At 45.6% G+C, this 17,411-nt stretch overlaps 1 protein-coding gene across 5 annotated transcripts in view; it reads left to right on the top strand.

Annotated features, from left to right (window-relative positions):
* Positions 1-428: 428 nt before the first annotated feature.
* The window catches only part of MYOCD (myocardin), a 65,612-nt gene continuing 48,629 nt past the window's right edge, over positions 429-17,411 (top strand). For all 5 annotated transcript variants that reach the window (XM_075579628.1, XM_075579631.1, XM_075579629.1 and 2 more), the window contains exon 1: positions 429-812. In XM_075579628.1, coding sequence (XP_075435743.1) covers positions 758-812 — 55 coding nt within the window. In that variant the 5' untranslated portion in view covers positions 429-757. The remainder of the gene's footprint in view (positions 813-17,411) is intronic.

The raw sequence follows: 17,411 nt of genomic DNA, 5'->3' as shown, positions 1-17,411 counted from the left end.
AGCCCAGTACATCCCATCACATCCCAGCACATCCCATCACATCCCATCCCAGTACATCCCATCCCAGTACATCCCATCCCAGTACATCCCAGCCCAGTACATCCCATCACATCCCAGCACATCCCAGTACATCCCATCCCAGTACATCCCATCCCAGTACATCCCATCCCAGTACATCCCATCCCAGCCCAGTACGTCCCATCCCATCCCAGTACATCCCATCCCAGCCCAGTACATCCCAGCACATCCCAGCCCAGCGGTGCGTAAATGTCCCTCCTGGCAGCGAGGCGCACGGGTCCCCACATCACTGCGCTGCTGCAGCGCTTCCCAGCCTGCGCTCCGGGGACCCTGGCCGCTCATTGGCTGGGTGGGATACTTGGTACTAATATCCCAGTGGTGCCTGCAGCAGTAATCACCCAGTGCGGGTCTGTGACATCAGCTGGAGCAGTGATGCTGTGATAGTAAAGTGTCAGTGGGAGGAGGGACCTGCTGGGGGTGAGGAGCAGGGCGCAGCTGGGGGGACTCGGCACTTACACGGAGGAGAGCACAGCGCCGGGTGGGACCAGGTTCTCCGCAGCCTCTCACTTCTCCCCTCTCACTTCTCCCCTCTCCCCTCTCCCCGGGCTGAGGCACTAGGGGCATCGCAGCTGCACAGGGGGCTGGGGGTATTTGGATGCCTGTTTCCCCCCCCCTGAGCCCCCTCATGGTTGCACGGGGGGATATTTTGTGACACTGGAATCCTGCTCAACCCAACAACATGACACTTCTGGGCTCGGAACATTCGCTGTTGATTCGGAGCAAGTTCAGATCAGGTAGGGGGATTGAAGCCCTGGGGAGTTCACCCTACAGGTGGGCAGGTCACAGGGGTCTCCTTTTCACTTTTACAGCTGGTTTGTCTGCAGAGCCCGGTGTTTAGTAGAAAAGCCCTTTTATGCGCTTGGAGACACCTTGGTTTTGCAATGGGTCATTTATACTTAAATCATATACAGTATGTGCACATTACAGAACATTCTGGGTTCCTTTAAGTAGAACTTTAACCCTTTCGCTGCCAGAATATTTCTTATTAAAAAATATTGCAGCTATTAAAACTATTTCAGCCTGGCATGTAAAGGGTAAATACTGTCCCCATATGCTTAATCCTGTTAATGACCCTGCTAAGTGGCATGTAAAGGGTAACATACTGTCATATTAATGACCCTGCTAAGTGGGCATGCTGCTGCTGCTGTAGTGTAATACCCGGGACCGCTGCTGTACTGTATATTGGTGAATGAATAAGTTATTTCCCTGAAGCAACTGTTTTTTGGCCGTTCATACACTATTTAAATAACCACTTTCCGGAGAAAAGCCACTTCCTACCACAATCTTCTTAAGCCATTTAAATGAAAAATGTTGTGTTTAGAAATTGTGCAAAGAGCTATTCAGACAAACATCTGCAAAGACTTCATCACTAAAGCAGCTACTGTACCTTAACTGTAAATACATGTTATATATACAAATGTATAAATTATGTGTGTGTGTATATATTTAAATATGTATATATATATATACACAGACATATATTTAAATATATATATTTTCATATATATATATATATATACACACACACACACACACACACACACACACACACACACACACACATTTCAATAATTATATTTTGTGTGTGTGTAGATGTTTTAATGTGTGTGTAATATATCTGTATATATCTACTGTAGTCAATACAGTATGTCATGATATGTTGTGACACTTGTTATGCACAGAATATGCATTACTTGAATTTAATGCAAAACCTGTGTTATTATATTTTTGTTTGTTTTTGATGTTTTTTTACGCTGTCACATTCAGTGACATCTGCCTGTTTTCCTGTGAAACATAACACCGAGATGTTGCAAGGTCAAACAAATGACCTTGGAAATTAACAATGAATAACAATGCTACATGTGTTGGCACTAGCAGCAGACACTTTGTGTGGGGTTACAATGCATGCAGATAATACGGTTGGACCATCAAATATTGATGATTTGCTTATTTAAACCCATCCGCAATGCCTTTGTGCTACTTCAGTAATTCCTTATATACAGATTGTTTCGAACAGACGTATAGTATTTGAATGCAAACATAACAGATTTGATGTGTGCATGTTAACAGCAGTAACCAATTTCATATGCACATCAAAACATTTCACCTGCTCTGTACATACAGAAGGCTTCGATAACATCTAGCATTGCAAACACAATCTCCTTCGTATAAGAAATATTTTACGGCTGTCCGCAGTGATCCACTCCTTTCTTGTTGCAAAATGCTTCCTCATAAGAAACTTTATTGGTGGTGGTGGTGGTGGTGGTGGTGGTGGTGGTGGTGGTGGTGGTGGTGGTGGTGGTGGTGGTGGTGGTGGTGTGTGTGTGTGTGTGTGTGTGTGTGTGTGTGTGTGTGTGTGTGTGTGTGTGTGTGTGTGTGTGTGTGTGTGTGTGTGTGTGTGTGTGTGTGGAGGGGTGGGGGGGGATACTAAATTAAGTGTTTTGCTTTTGAAACATTTCTAAATAGAAATGAAAGCGTTGCAATGTGTACCCTGCAGAACTCTTAGATTTCCCTGTATTTTACTAAAAAGAGCGCCTGGGAGGAGGGCTTTCATCTTTAAATATACAGTAATTAATTTTTGAGATGACACTGAACAAAGGGTCTGGAATACCGATATTTGAACATACAATGGTGGTTATGAAGTGGTTAATTCAGTGGTTCTCACCTCCAGTAGAACACCTGGTCTAAAGGTATCTCTCCTAAAACTTTCTTACCCTGGACCGTGTCCTCTAGTACAAGGGGCTCAACTCCAGTCCTCAAGCCCCCCCAACAGGTCAGGTTTTCATTCAGGATATCCCAGTTTCAGCACAGGTGGCTCAATGAGTGACCACTGATTGAGTCACCTGTACTGAAGTAGAGACTGATTGAGCTATCTGTGGTGAAGCAGGGACTGATTAAGCCACCTGTGCTGAACCTGCCTGAAAACCTGACCTGTGGGGATGAGGACTGGGACTGGCTGTTCTCCGCAAACAAGAAGGTGAGAAGGAGCAGCTCAGTGAGTAAAGACACTGACTGGCATGGAGTGTGAAGCAGGGGAACCTGGGAGAAGGAGCGGCTCAGTGAGTAAAGACACTGACTGGCATGGAGTGTGAAGCAGGGGAACCTGGTTCAATTCCCGGTGTCGGCTCCTTGTGACCTTGGGCAAGTCACTTTTTCTCCCTGTGCCTCAGGCACCAAAAACATAGAGTGTAAGTTCCATGGGGCAGGGACCTGTGCCTGCAAAATGTCTCTGTAAAGTGCTATGTAAAAAACTAGCAGCGCTATACAAGAACATGCTGTTATTATTATTAGGTGACACTGGCTTGGGGTGCGATGTGAGTGTTTGCTGTCACTCAGACTTCATGCTGCTCTTCATGTTATTTGTACCTTACCACAAGATAAATGATTCAATCCACAGATGTGCGCCGGCTGAATTACTGTCCTGTATCCTTGCGAAAGAACCTCTATCCTTCTTACTACGGGCGGACTTCTAAGCCAACAGTGCCATCTATTTGCATTGAGTAAAAGTGATGTCAGCCCCTGGTAACTCTGCATCTAGCCAACGACTGTCATCGTTACAAACACTGCGCAACCCTGGTCTAAAAATACTTTCAGTGGGGGAGGGGTTAATTATTTCTTTTTTTAATGTAAACTTACCTTTCTGTATATCCAGTTTAGTAATATTTTTCTTATGTGGCACGACGTGCATAGGGTGGGGCCGGCTCAATAGGTTTCTGCCCCTAAGAGTTTATTTTGGGTGTCGGAGGAGTGGGGCGATAGAGTGACTTGCCCAAGGTCAGCTGGAATTTGAAGCCTGTTCACCCACTACAAAGACGGTGTGATTACCACTAGGCTATTTTGTCAGTATTTGCCGCGTAACATTACATAAGCTTCGAAAAATATGACATTTCAAATATTATAGTACAGTGTCAAAATATCCACAATAACCCTATTTTCTCTAGGAACACAGGTTGAAAACCATCCGCCTGCTTAAAAGAAGGGGTTAAATTGTGATGGGCACGAGAACGCCTACTTTATAATAAGGGTGGGCACGTTCAGTCATGTTTTGGTTCTTAAAATAAATGTTTGGTTTTTGGGGGGTTTTTTTGCCAGAACCCGATTGGTTTTGGATTTGAAAAAAATTTAAACGGGAAAAATTATGTGAAAAAAGCTCCATTAAAAAAAGCAAATTTTTTTTGCAAATTTTGTTGAACTTTGCACAAAAGTTGGCAGTTTTTTTTCTCCAAAAAACAAAACAAACCAAGGATAAACTGGTCAGGTTTGGCTCCAATTTCGCTGGAATTTGAAAGTTTAACTTGAAGTTCCAAACAAATCTCGTAGTTCGCAAGGTTCGGACTTTGATCCCGCAAACCTGCCCCCCCTCCTACCTTTTTAATTGCACCACCATGTTTTCAGAATATATATATATATATATATATACACATACACACACACACATACATACACACACACACACACACACACATACACACACACACACATACACACATACACACATACACACACTCATACATACACACACACATACACACACACACACACATACACATACACATACACACACACACACACACACACACACAATTCCACTTTCTTTTTAAAGCAAAAATCCTGTAAGTTAAGTTTTACCTTTTAATTAAACCCCCAGGATTTAATACAATGATTTCTCCCTCTTTATTTTGTGATCATATATATTGACCGTTTTCTTAAATAAAGCCGGTGTATGTGCTATTTTTAAGTGGTTTCAAAGCTCTTGAAGTTAGCCGCAGTAGATAGCTGTTTTCTGCTTTCCAGTAATAGTGTCGAGATTCAGCTCACTGACGTCTCCTTTCATTTTTAATTTATTTTAATCATTTTGGTTCATTGTTTAACCTCACTACAATTATATTTGAATTTGTGTTAATAAAATGTGATTTTAATTAGACAGGGGTGTTTCTCTAGACATAATAGGGAGATCTTTCTACTTCTGTTTGCGTAGGCGCAGTACCACTACTTTTTAAGGTACCGCAAACAAGAGCCACTTCCAGTTTGTCCTTTTAAATCTATTGTTTTCAGGTTGTGGATATTATACGGAGTCATTCTGTGGGGATCAGTTGTTGATGAGAAACCTCTTTATTATCATTGTGTACGTCAGGGGTGGGGAACGTCAGGCCCGAGGGCCGTATAAGGCCCCCGAAATCATTTGGTCTGGCCCTGCTAAGGCAACTGCTATTACCGGGGTCACGCTAATTTTTTTTTTTAAATGGCCGCCGTGCGCCCGATAGGGAGGAGGTGGTGTGAGGCGCCGGCAGCCCTACACGATCCCCAGCAGCCACTGTACTAGCCCCAGCAGCAGTCCCCCCGCACTTACCCCAGCAGCCGCCCTACACGATCCCCCCAGCAGCAGCAACTACCAGAGTTAGGGGGGGGGGGGGTGGCTGTGTGCCTGCTGTATGCCTGCCGTGTGCCTGCCTGTCTGTGTCTGGATGGCCCGCGAACGATGTTATAAATATCCAAATGTCCCTTGGCAGAAAAGAGGTTCCCCACCCCTGGTGTAGGTGCTACTAAGTAACAAACACACACATTCCAATTGGCAGACCCTTATTTGGAGGTCTGTGACCCCCTCCTCCCTGGTCCTAAGCTCGCCCTCCCTGGTCCTAAGCTCGCCCTCCCACCTTTAAATAGCAAGTCCTGAGGTGCAGCTGTGAAGCACCTGCCTATTAAGACGCCCTCCTCATATTAGACAGGTAAAGAGAAAGTTTGCAGGGATTTGCAGAAAGAGGGGGCACGGTGACGGGGTCTGCAAGCTTCCAGGGCTCTGGCCAAAGGGTCAAAGTGACCCTCACTTATCACAAAAGAACATTTACTTATTTAACTATATGATTGGCCAAGTTGTATGTAGCATTGGGGGTCTCTGTCTTTTGTTACTACTAAGTACTACTACTCACCCATCCCCACAGTACCACTACTTTATTACTTTCATATCCCCAGAGTACCACTACTCTTACTCACACATCTCCACAGTACCAATGCTTTCTTACTCACACATCCCCACAGTACCACTACTCTTACTCACACATCTCCACAGTACCACTGCTTTCTTACTCACACATCCCCACAGTACCACTGCTTTCTTACTCACACATCCCCACAGTACCACTGCTTTCTTACTCACACATCCCCACAGTACCACTACTCTTACTCACACATCCCCACAGTACCACTACTTTCTTACTCACACATCCCCACAGTACCACTACTCTTACTCACACATTCCCACAGTACCACTGCTTTCTTACTCACACATCCCCACAGTACCACTACTTTCTTACTCACACATCCCCACAGTACCACTACTCTTACTCACACATTCCCACAGTACCACTGCTTTCTTACTCACACATCCCCACAGTACCACTACTTTCTTACTCACACATCCCCACAGTACCACTACTCTTACTCACACATTCCCACAGTACCACTACTTTCTTACTCACACATCCCCACAGTACCACTACTCTTACTCACACATTCCCACAGTACCACTGCTTTCTTACTCACACATCCCCACAGTACCACTACTTTCTTACTCACACATCCCCACAGTACCACTACTCTTACTCACACATTCCCACAGTACCACTACTTTCTTACTCACACATCCCCGCAGTACCACTGCTTTCTTACTCACACATCCCCACAGTACCACTGCTCTTACTCACACATCCCCACAGTACCACTGCTTTCTTACTCACACATTCCCACAGTACCACTGCTTTCTTACTCACACATCCCCACAGTACCACTGCTTTCTTACTCACACATCCCCACAGTACCACTACTCTTACTCACACATTTCCACAGTACCACTACTCATACTCACACATCCCCACAGTACCACTACTTTATTACTTTCATATCCCCAGAGTACCACTACACTTACTCACACATTCCCACAGTACCACTGCTTTCTTACTCACACATTCCCACAGTACCAATGCTTTCTTACTCACACATCCCCACAGTACCACTGCTTTCTTACTCACACATCCCCACAGTACCACTGCTTTCTTACTCACACATCCCCACAGTACCACTGCTTTCTTACTCGCACATCCCCACAGTACCACTGCTTTCTTACTCACACATCCCCACAGTACCAGGACCGCACAGCATTACACCTAGTTTGGTGGTTGCAGCTCCCACTCCCTGACGTGAGTGTCTGGAGGGGAGACGGGTCGGTTTGCAACTTGGGCGCCAAGAGACCCAGGAACCAGATCTTATCTTTCTGTTCAGTGTATTCTGTTATACGCAAGAACGTTTGGCCACATAGGGGTTGATTTCCTAACATCCAGGTCCACAAAAATACCTGTTTGTACTCTACAGTATCTCTATCTGTATCTGCATCTCCATCTGCATCTATACCTGTATCTGCATCTGCACCTATACCTGTATCTGCATCTATCCCTGTATCTGCCTCTATACCTGCATCTGCATCTATACCTCTATCTGCATCTATACCTATATCTGCATCTATACCTCTATCTGCATCTATACCTATATCTGCATCTATCCCTGTATCTGCCTTTATACCTGTATCTGCATCTATCCCTGTATCTGCCTCTATCCCTGTATCTGCCTCTATCCCTGTATCTGCCTCTATACCTGTATCTGCATCTATACCTGTATCTGCCTCTATACCTGTATCTGCCTCTATCCCTGTATCTGCCTCTATCCCTGTATCTGCATCTATACCTGTATCTGCATCTATACCTGTATCTGCCTCTATACCTGTATCTGCCTCTATCCCTGTATCTGCATCTATCCCTGTATCTGCATCTATCCCTGTATCTGCCTCTATCCCTGAAATCTGCCTCTATCCCTGAAATCTGCCTCTATCCCTGTATCTGCCTCTATCCCTGTATCTGCCTCTATCCCTGTATCTGCCTCTATCCCTGTATCTGCCTCTATCCCTGTATCTGCCTCTATCCCTGTATCTGCATCTATACCTGTATCTGCCTCTATCCCTGTATCTGCATCTATCCCTGTATCTGCATCTATACCTGCATCTGCCTCTATACCTGCATCTGCCTCTATACCTGCATCTGCCTCTATACCTGCATCTGCCTCTATACCTGCATCTGCCTCTATACCTGTATCTGCCTCTGCATCTATACCTGTATCTGCCTCTATACCTGTATCTGCCTCTATCCCTGTATCTGCCTCTATCCCTGTATCTGCCTCTATCCCTGTATCTGCCTCTATCCCTGTATCTGCCTCTGCATCTATACCTGTATCTGCCTCTATCCCTGTATCTGCCTCTATCCCTGTATCTGCCTCTATCCCTGTATCTGCCTCTATCCCTGTATCTGCCTCTATCCCTGTATCTGCCTCTATCCCTGTATCTGCCTCTATACCTGTATCTGCCTCTATACCTGTATCTGCCTCTATCCCTGTATCTGCCTCTATACCTGTATCTGCCTCTATACCTGTATCTATACCTGTATCTGCCTCTATACCTGCATCTATACCTGTATCTGCCTCTGTACCTGTATCTGCATCTATACCTGTATCTGCATCTCCATCTGCCTCTATCCCTGTATCTGCCTCTATACCTGTATCTGCATCTATACCTGTATCTGCATCTATACCTGTATCTGCATCTCCATCTGCCTCTATACCTGTATCTGCATCTATCCCTGCATCTGCATCTATACCTGTATATGCCTCTATACCTGTATCTGCATCTCCATCTGCCTCTATACCTGTATCTGCATCTATACCTGTATCTGCATCTATACCTGTATCTGCATCTCCATCTCCATCTGCCTCTATCCCTGCATCTGCCTCTATACCTGCATCTGCCTCTATACCTGCATCTGCCTCTATACCTGTATCTGCCTCTATCCCTGTATCTGCATCTATACCTGTATCTGCCTCTATACCTGCATCTGCCTCTATACCTGTATCTGCCTCTATCCCTGTATCTGCATATATACCTGTATCTGCCTCTATCCCTGTATCTGCCTCTATACCTGTATCTGCATCTATACCTGTATATGCCTCTATACCTGTATCTGCATCTCCATCTGCCTCTATACCTGTATCTGCATCTATACCTGTATCTGCATCTATACCTGTATCTGCATCTATACCTGTATCTGCATCTATACCTGTATCTGCATCTATACCTGTATATGCATCTCCATCTGCATCTATACCTGTATCTGCATCTATACCTGTATCTGCATCTATACCTGCATCTGCCTCTATACCTGTATCTGCATCTCCATCTGCCTCTATACCTGTATCTGCATCTATACCTGTATCTGCATCTATACCTGTATCTGCATCTATACCTGTATCTGCATCTATACCTGTATATGCCTCTATACCTGTATCTGCATTTCCATCTGCATCTATACCTGTATCTGCATCTATACCTGCATCTGCCTCTATACCTGTATCTGCCTCTATACCTGTATCTGCATCTATACCTGTATCTGCCTCTATACCTGCATCTGCCTCTATACCTGCATCTGCATCTATCCCTGTATCTGCCTCTATACCTGCATCTGCCTCTATACCTGTATCTGCATCTATACCTGTATCTGCCTCTATACCTGCATCTGCCTCTATCCCTGTATCTGCATCTATACCTGTATCTGCCTCTATACCTGCATCTGCCTCTATCCCTGTATCTGCCTCTATCCCTGTATCTGCCTCTATACCTGTATCTGCCTCTATACCTGTATCTGCCTCTATACCTGTATCTGCCTCTATACCTGTATTTGCCTCTATACCTGTATCTGCCTCTATACCTGTATCTATACCTGCATCTGCACCATCTGATTGGAATACTGACATTTTGTATCTACGCCATGCCACATACAGCCTGTATCAGCCGGCCTTGGTCCGCACTCCCCACAGTGTTACAGTATTTGTTTTTATTGTTCACCTCCCAGTTTTTGTGAGCTAACGTTGTCGTTTTCCCCCATTTTATGGACTTCCTATTTCTGGAGCGCACATCTGTTTTGCTTTTTTGGATGAATTCTTTGTGTTTCATCTTTTTGAGAAGCTGCCCCCATTTTTTATTCTGTATTGTGAAGACTCACAAATTCATATATTTTATATTCTAACATCATGGTCGTTTATATTTTTCACTTTTCCATTCCACATTTTTGTATTTACTCAGTTTTTTCTAGTATTTTGCAATTGCAAATTCACTTATTGTTAATATATATATATATATTTATTTTACTCACAAGATTCTCGGCCCCACACTCCGTGTATAGTATTATTTTGTATTATTTTCTGTGCTTGATTTCCTATAAGGCCAATATAATATGTACAAGGAGTGTTTGCTCAGTCCCGTGCTCAGCAGCTGAGTGCACACTCATGCCTCCCGGGGCAGCCAGCTGCTAATCTGCATGGTTCCTGTGCTACATGTAGTCGCTGCCGTCGCTTCTTGTCATTGTTACCAGATGTTTTCAACATCAAAAGGGAAGTGTCAGGAATGGAGGCCCCAGCCAGGGATGTGGTGAGACACATTAACCCTTAGAGCATCCCAGGGGCCTTTACAAACACAACGATACAATACTGTACTCACGGGGTGCAATCCCTACGTTAAGGTAAAAAAGGACACATTTTTAGTAGCGGTGGGTGCATTGGTGAATGGAGTTCTTAATAGTTAGTCTCTGAAGTGGGAAAACAGTCGGAGACCTGTGCAATATCCTTGTAACTTTCACCCTTTTGAGAGGAAATGTATCAATAATAAGATAATGCAAGAATGTTCTCTTGCGTCAAAACGGCAGAAACCGGATATTGTCTGGTTAATGCCACCGCAGACCTCGCAGGTTTCAGGGCACGAAGGAAAAGTGTCATTTAGTGATATAAATATTCAGATATCCCATTATAATGCGCCAAGCATTGCCCCAGGTCACTCACTTCCCTGCTTACAGACATTACAGTACCACTCACTGGGCCGTAAAGTTATATAGTTACTGAGCTGTGCTGGATAGGGGTTTGCTAGAGTAGCATGGCACGGTAAATATTAATCAAAGAACATTATACAAGAAAGAAAAGATTTGCATCGTGAAATAGCATCACTTCATGTTGTTTCATCATCGTCATCATCATCATCATTCCTGTTTGTTTACCTTGGACGATAAAGATTTGTATCTCCCTGTGCCTCTGGCCCCATAGGTTTTATTGTTAGTTCTCCGTAACGGGACTGATATACAGTACAGCTCCGTGAACATTATCTGTGCTATATACAACATATAAATTATGCCGCTGATTGACCCACCTGTGCTGGAGCAGGGATATCCTTAAGACCTGACCTGTTGGGGTTCCCTGAGGACTGGAGTTGGGAAACACTGTACATATAAACACACCCCCGCCCCCTCCACCTGAGAGAGGCCCCCACAGGTGCTTGAAATGGATAAAAGGATTTATTTCATGCACTAACCTTTTTTCCATTTCTATCCCAGGACCTTTTTCAAGAATAGGATGGAATTATTAAAGTAAATACTTTAATTTATTCCAAGTGCCCATGAGGCGTTATCTCAACTTTATTATGACGATCAATTCTCTATGAGAGAGAGCGAGAGACTGTTTATAACTTGAGTCAGAAATCCCAGAGATGCCAGATTTCTCCCCAAACCCAACACACGGCACCAAGAAGTCTTCTACTAGTAGTTGGACTGAGGGCCATGGAATATCTGCCACTAATAGGTATCATTATTTCCCGTGCTTCTCTCTCACTCATTACTCATAGAGAGTAACCAATTAGATAGCCTTGATGTTAGGAATTTGGGGCTGTTGAACAGTTCCCTACGATCCCCGATCCAAGGAAAGCTCCTCTGATTATCTGCAGAACAGTTGCGGTTTCGCTAGTGAAAGTTTTTCTTTGCAACTCTAAACATCTTCCCGTTTAATAAGAAGGTTCTTCCTCTTCCTTAATCTCTCGGTCATTAGTCCCTTTTCAAGCTAGCAGGAGTTGTGTAATGGGAAGCTTGTCCTGCCTTTCAAGCGGGAGTTAGTTTGAAGACCACCTACTGTCTTCCAATGGGTTTCCAAACGGTGGTTATTAGTGTGTTGTCCACACTTCTCTGAGCTAAATGCAAATCCCCATCTAGTGCTTGTTCACTATGTTTGTTGGATAATCAGGAAACCAGAATCATTAGGAACGAGAAATAATTCAGGGATGATGTACATGTCTCCGTTTTTATAGTGTGGTGTAACTGGAGAGATGAAGCAGGCAGCGATGTGACAGCCTTTGAAGTGGATGATCTAAGTTCACATCCCAGTGCAAGCTCTTATTGTGACCTGGCCAAAGTCTCGTTACCTCCCTGTGCCACATTAGATTGTAAGCTCTGTGGCACAGGGACTCATTCTAGGTACAGTTCTGCATACACGGCCAGAGACATATGGGAGAAAATATGGATTTATTCATGTTACTTTATGTACCATCAGCCTCCAATTTTAACCCCTTGTAACATTGTGGCAGAACATGGTAGGAACTATCCCAGAACCTACAATTTGAATGCTTTGGTGCTGATCTCGGCAGCTACTTTTACACGCTCACCCGTCAGGTAGCCCCTTAACCAAAGCAGTATGTATTGTACTATTCACAACTATTACTCTGCTTTCTACACCTTGGTCTACAGAACCATTCAAAGTAATAGAATGGCGCTTGGTCAGACCAGGTGTTCCATGGCTGAACACTTTCACATCACTGTAACTCCAACATAAATGGAATGAATCCCATTACTTGTCTACATGGCCGTCTATGATTACACAGCCAGTGCCTTATTGCCTTGTATAACCAAGAGCTTCTGTGCTAGCATTACTTCATCAAAGATTCAGACATTGTTGGGTCACCCTGACAAATGTTACTGGAAAGAAGAGCGAATACTGTTTACAAAGTCTAATCCCGGGCCTGGTGATTAGAATTGATATACTGCTCTAAATAACCATTATCTGCTGGGGAACAAATCTAAACACAGTATAACATCGCTCATTCCAGTCTTGGTCTTTCCTTTACATTGTCAAAATGATCGTACCCTTGGCAGCCCAATGATAATCTGGGCGACCATCGCGAGGCTTGCGCATATTTTCCAGATAGACAAACTGTTACAGTACTTCTGCTCAGCTCCAAGGCTCCAAGGCTCTTCCTGTACCTCTATATACTTTTATGAGCATTTGCAATGTTCTTTATTCGGATTGCACGTCCCACGTTTATTTACTACAATATGTCAGTGTACCAGACAGATAAAGCCCAATTAATTTGAGAAACTCTGAATCATGGTTACACAGAACTTCCAGCAAAAATACTATTGTCAGTTTTTTTTTTCTTATGAAAACCTAGAATAGCGAGTCTGTTTCTGATTTAATTGACACGTTTGCATCAAAAGAATGGGGTTTAATTAACCCATTTGCTGCCAGAGCAGCAATCAAGTGAGTTAAGGCAAAGGGAAAATGTGGAGAATAATGTATCGTATAGATCCTTTTTTAAATGTTATTTATTTTTTTACACATTCATAATTTAATCAGCAAACTCAAAATGGCTAAATACGCATCATTTCTAATGGCTGTCAGCAAAAGATTTGCTCCTCTCTAAAAGTAAATATAATCCAGATAAAAAAGGGGAACATTGTTACACATGCAGCATGTAGTATTACTTTCTGCAGCGTGCTTGGTAATGTAATAAATACCGTATATTCAAAGTTACGTGGGATACTGGAGGCAGCATTGTTATATAGAGGGTTACCAGAGGCAGCATTGTTATATAGAGGGTTACCAGAGGCAGCATCGTTATATAGAGGGTTACCAGAGGCAGCATCGTTATATAGAGAGTTACCGGAGACACCATCGTTATATAGAGGGTTACTGGAGGCAGCATCGTTATATAGAGGGTTACCAGAGGCAGCATCATTATATAGAGGGTTACCAGAGGCAGCATCGTTATATAGAGAGTTACTAGAGACACCATCGTTATATAGAGGGTTACCGGAGACACCATCGTTATATAGAGGGTTACTGGAGGCAGCATTGTTATATAGAGGGTTACCAGAGGCAGCATCATTATATAGAGGGTTACCAGAGGCAGCATCGTTATATAGAGAGTTACTAGAGACACCATCGTTATATAGAGGGTTGCCGGAGACACCTTCGTTATATAGAGGGTTACTGGAGGCACCATCGTTATATAAAGGGTTACTGGAGGCAGCATCGTTATATAGAGGGTTACTGGAGGCACCATCGTTATATGGAGGGTTACCGGAGGCATCATCGTTGCCTTATTTCTCTCCTCTTTGCTCCCTAGTCAGAATGGTAAGGCGATGGTTGCCACGTAGTTAAGCATTGGTAAACGTGTTGCCCAGCTTCCCCCGTGTGACACACTCCCCTCCGCGGTAAGCTTCACACGTTGCCTGTTAGCAGGGAAGCTTGTTCCGGTGTAAGGACGGCGAGTTTCTATTTGTTGCAGAGAGCAGTAAATACCTTACGAGTAACCTCTAGAAAATGCTAAATATAACGGTAAGACTCGGCACCGCGGGGTTTAATCAGGAATACCGATAAGGAGACCGATGTATTGGCCCATATTACTAAGCACTGCTATTCTGCACGACCAGTCCGTTCAAGTGAAGGTGTCGTGTGAAATTGTATTGTATGTCTTTATTTATATAGCGCCATTAATGTACATAGCGCTTCACAGCAGTCATACATGTGGTAATCCAATAAATAACAGATAATATAAATAACAGATCATGGGAATAAGTACTTTAGACATTAAGGAAGAGGAGTCCCTGCCCCAAGGAGGTTACAGTCTAATTGGTAGGTAGGTAGAACGTACAGAGACAGTAGGAGGGAGTTCTGGTAAGTGCGTCTGCAGGGGGCCAAGCTTTATATATCATGTGTTCAGAATATCCACAGTGCTATTCGTATGCTTCTTTAAGCAAGTGTGTCTTAAGGTGGGTCTTAAAGGTGGATAGAGAGGGTGCTAGTCGGGTACTGAGGGGAAGGGCATTCCAGAGGTGCGGGGCAGTCAGTGAAAAAGGTTTAAGGCGGGAGAGGGCTTTAGATACAAAGGGGGTGGAAAGAAGACATCCTTGAGAAGAACGCAAGAGTCTGGATGGTGCATAACGAGAAATTAGGGCTGAGATGTAAGGAGGGGCAGAAGAATGTAAAGCTTTAAAAGTGAGGAGAAGAATGGAGTGTGAGATGCGGGATTTGATCGGAAGCCAGGAGAGGGATTTCAGGAGGGGAGATGCTGAGACAGATCTAGGAAAGAGTAGAGTGATTCTGGCAGCACCGTTTAGGATAGATTGTAGGGGAGACAGGTGAGAGGCAGGAAGGCCGGACAGCAGGAGGTTACAGAAATAGCAGCGTTTAGTGAATATGGCCCATTGTGTTTTCAAATGTCTATACAACACGTTCATAGAAGTTTAAACCGCAAAGCGCATTGTGGCGCGCGTGACATCACGCACGAAACACGCCCTGGGGATGGAGACGATCGGGAGGTAATGGGGGGTGTGGCAGACGCATCATCAGGCTGGTTCGCACTCATTGGCTGAACCGCTCACGTGACGCGGTCGTTGCGTACTATGGGTGGCCTCCTTGAGGAACACACACTTGTACTCCCGGCACGCACAGCGCAACTATAATCGCGGCCTAACAGAGGTCAGGTCTCCATCTGACGCTCCCTTTAATACAGTACGTTTCCTATGCCGCGCTGAACCTCGCTGTTATCCAATCCCAGCTATCTGTCTTAGTATCTTATCCCTAAGTTAGTGTTACTGCTTAATCCCCTGCTATTAGAAGAGCATATTTTTCACAATGAATTTATTCTTTTACAAACCACCAGGGGCCTCATTTATTGTGCAACTTACAAATATCATTAGGTATATTGCTTCATTCTGTGTGTGTATGTTATACGTATTATTCCCTAACCTAACGCCAGAGAGACGACTCCCAGAAGGCGCGCTCTGCTTTTGTACATTCTGTCACGCTGGGCTCACCACAAACAGGACGAGACCCCGGCACTGAGGTGGGAGGAGTAACAAACACCAGCCACAGGCACGGGGGCCACGCCCGGAGTGCCGGTTTGACAGCCGGGTCCGGGATGTAGAGATCAGAGTAGTCTTTATTCTTGCCGAGTTCAACGTCGGAGATATCCGGAGCGTAGAAGGTACTTTTGCCGATGTCGGGGTTGGAGACTGGAGAGTGGTCGAGGTGCAATGCCGAGTTCAGGATTAGGCTAAGGCCCCAGTGCCTCCGCTGCACGCGCGCCCGCGAGGCTGGCGGCGCGTGCAGCCGATTCCCCGGTCTGCAGTGAGCTGCAGGAAGAGAGACCGGGGGGGCGTGGCGGGGGAGTGACGGGGGCGTGGCCATGACGTCACCCGGCAGGTTCGCCCTCGTTGGCTGCACCGCCGGGGGGCGTGGCCTAGCGCTCCGTCGCGAGTCCTGCTCTCAATTCTATTGAGAGCAGGAGAAACTCTCGCCACAGCGCTGCGCCCCCCCCTCACAGCGGGACCGGCGCCATTGAGGGGAGGGCTTTTGTCCCTGCAGCGTCCGCCAAAGAGGGCGCTGCAGTAGCATGCGGGGACAAACCCTTAGGCTGCGTCCATAGAAGGATAAGCAGCGCTGAGCCGTGCGGACGCTCCGCGCTGAGCCCCTGCATCCTCAATGAGGATGCCTTGAGAGGGGGCTCACGCGAGCGTCCGCAGCCATGCTGAGGCTTTGGAATTTTCAGTCGACAGCCAAGCTGTTTTTCAGCGCGCTGTCGGCTGAAAACATCCAATCAGCCTGAAGCAGCGTCAACGTCATGGTGCCGTGACGTTGACGTCAGTGCGTCGCGGGCGATTGGCCCAGCGACGTCACTGCCCCGCCTCCAACCACCTGCCCCCGGCTCCCTTCGTGCACGCTGGCTCGCCTGCAAGTCCATGGAATCGCGCTGACTTCAGCAGGCGAGCGTCAGCGTCAGCGCGCCTCCGCTCTGCTGAACCCTGTATGGCCCGGGCCTTAGAGAGGAACGAGGAGTCAGATATAGCCAAGATCAGGAGCCAGAGGTTGGGGAAGTCAAAGCCAGCCGGTTCGGTGCACAGAAGATCAAACTGGAACAAAGCAACAGGACAGGGACAAGGCAGGAACAGCCAGGGTAAAGACAGAGTAACAAGAATCTATGCTCAGCCAATATACCTGTGACATTGGTGAGCATATATAGGCTGGATCAGCCCGCCCCCATGGGGGGTGGAGCGGGGGCGCGGCCTCCGCGGTAGCTGTGATAGGTCCAGGGCTCAACGAGCGGGTGTAGCTGTTTGTGCAGCTAAAGAATCTTGACACGGAGCTTG

The sequence above is a fragment of the Ascaphus truei genome, chromosome 22, assembly GCF_040206685.1.
Source record: "Ascaphus truei isolate aAscTru1 chromosome 22, aAscTru1.hap1, whole genome shotgun sequence".
NCBI lineage: Eukaryota > Metazoa > Chordata > Amphibia > Anura > Ascaphidae > Ascaphus > Ascaphus truei.
Note: the sequence above shows the minus strand (reverse complement) of the source record. Positions and strands in the feature narration are given on the sequence as shown.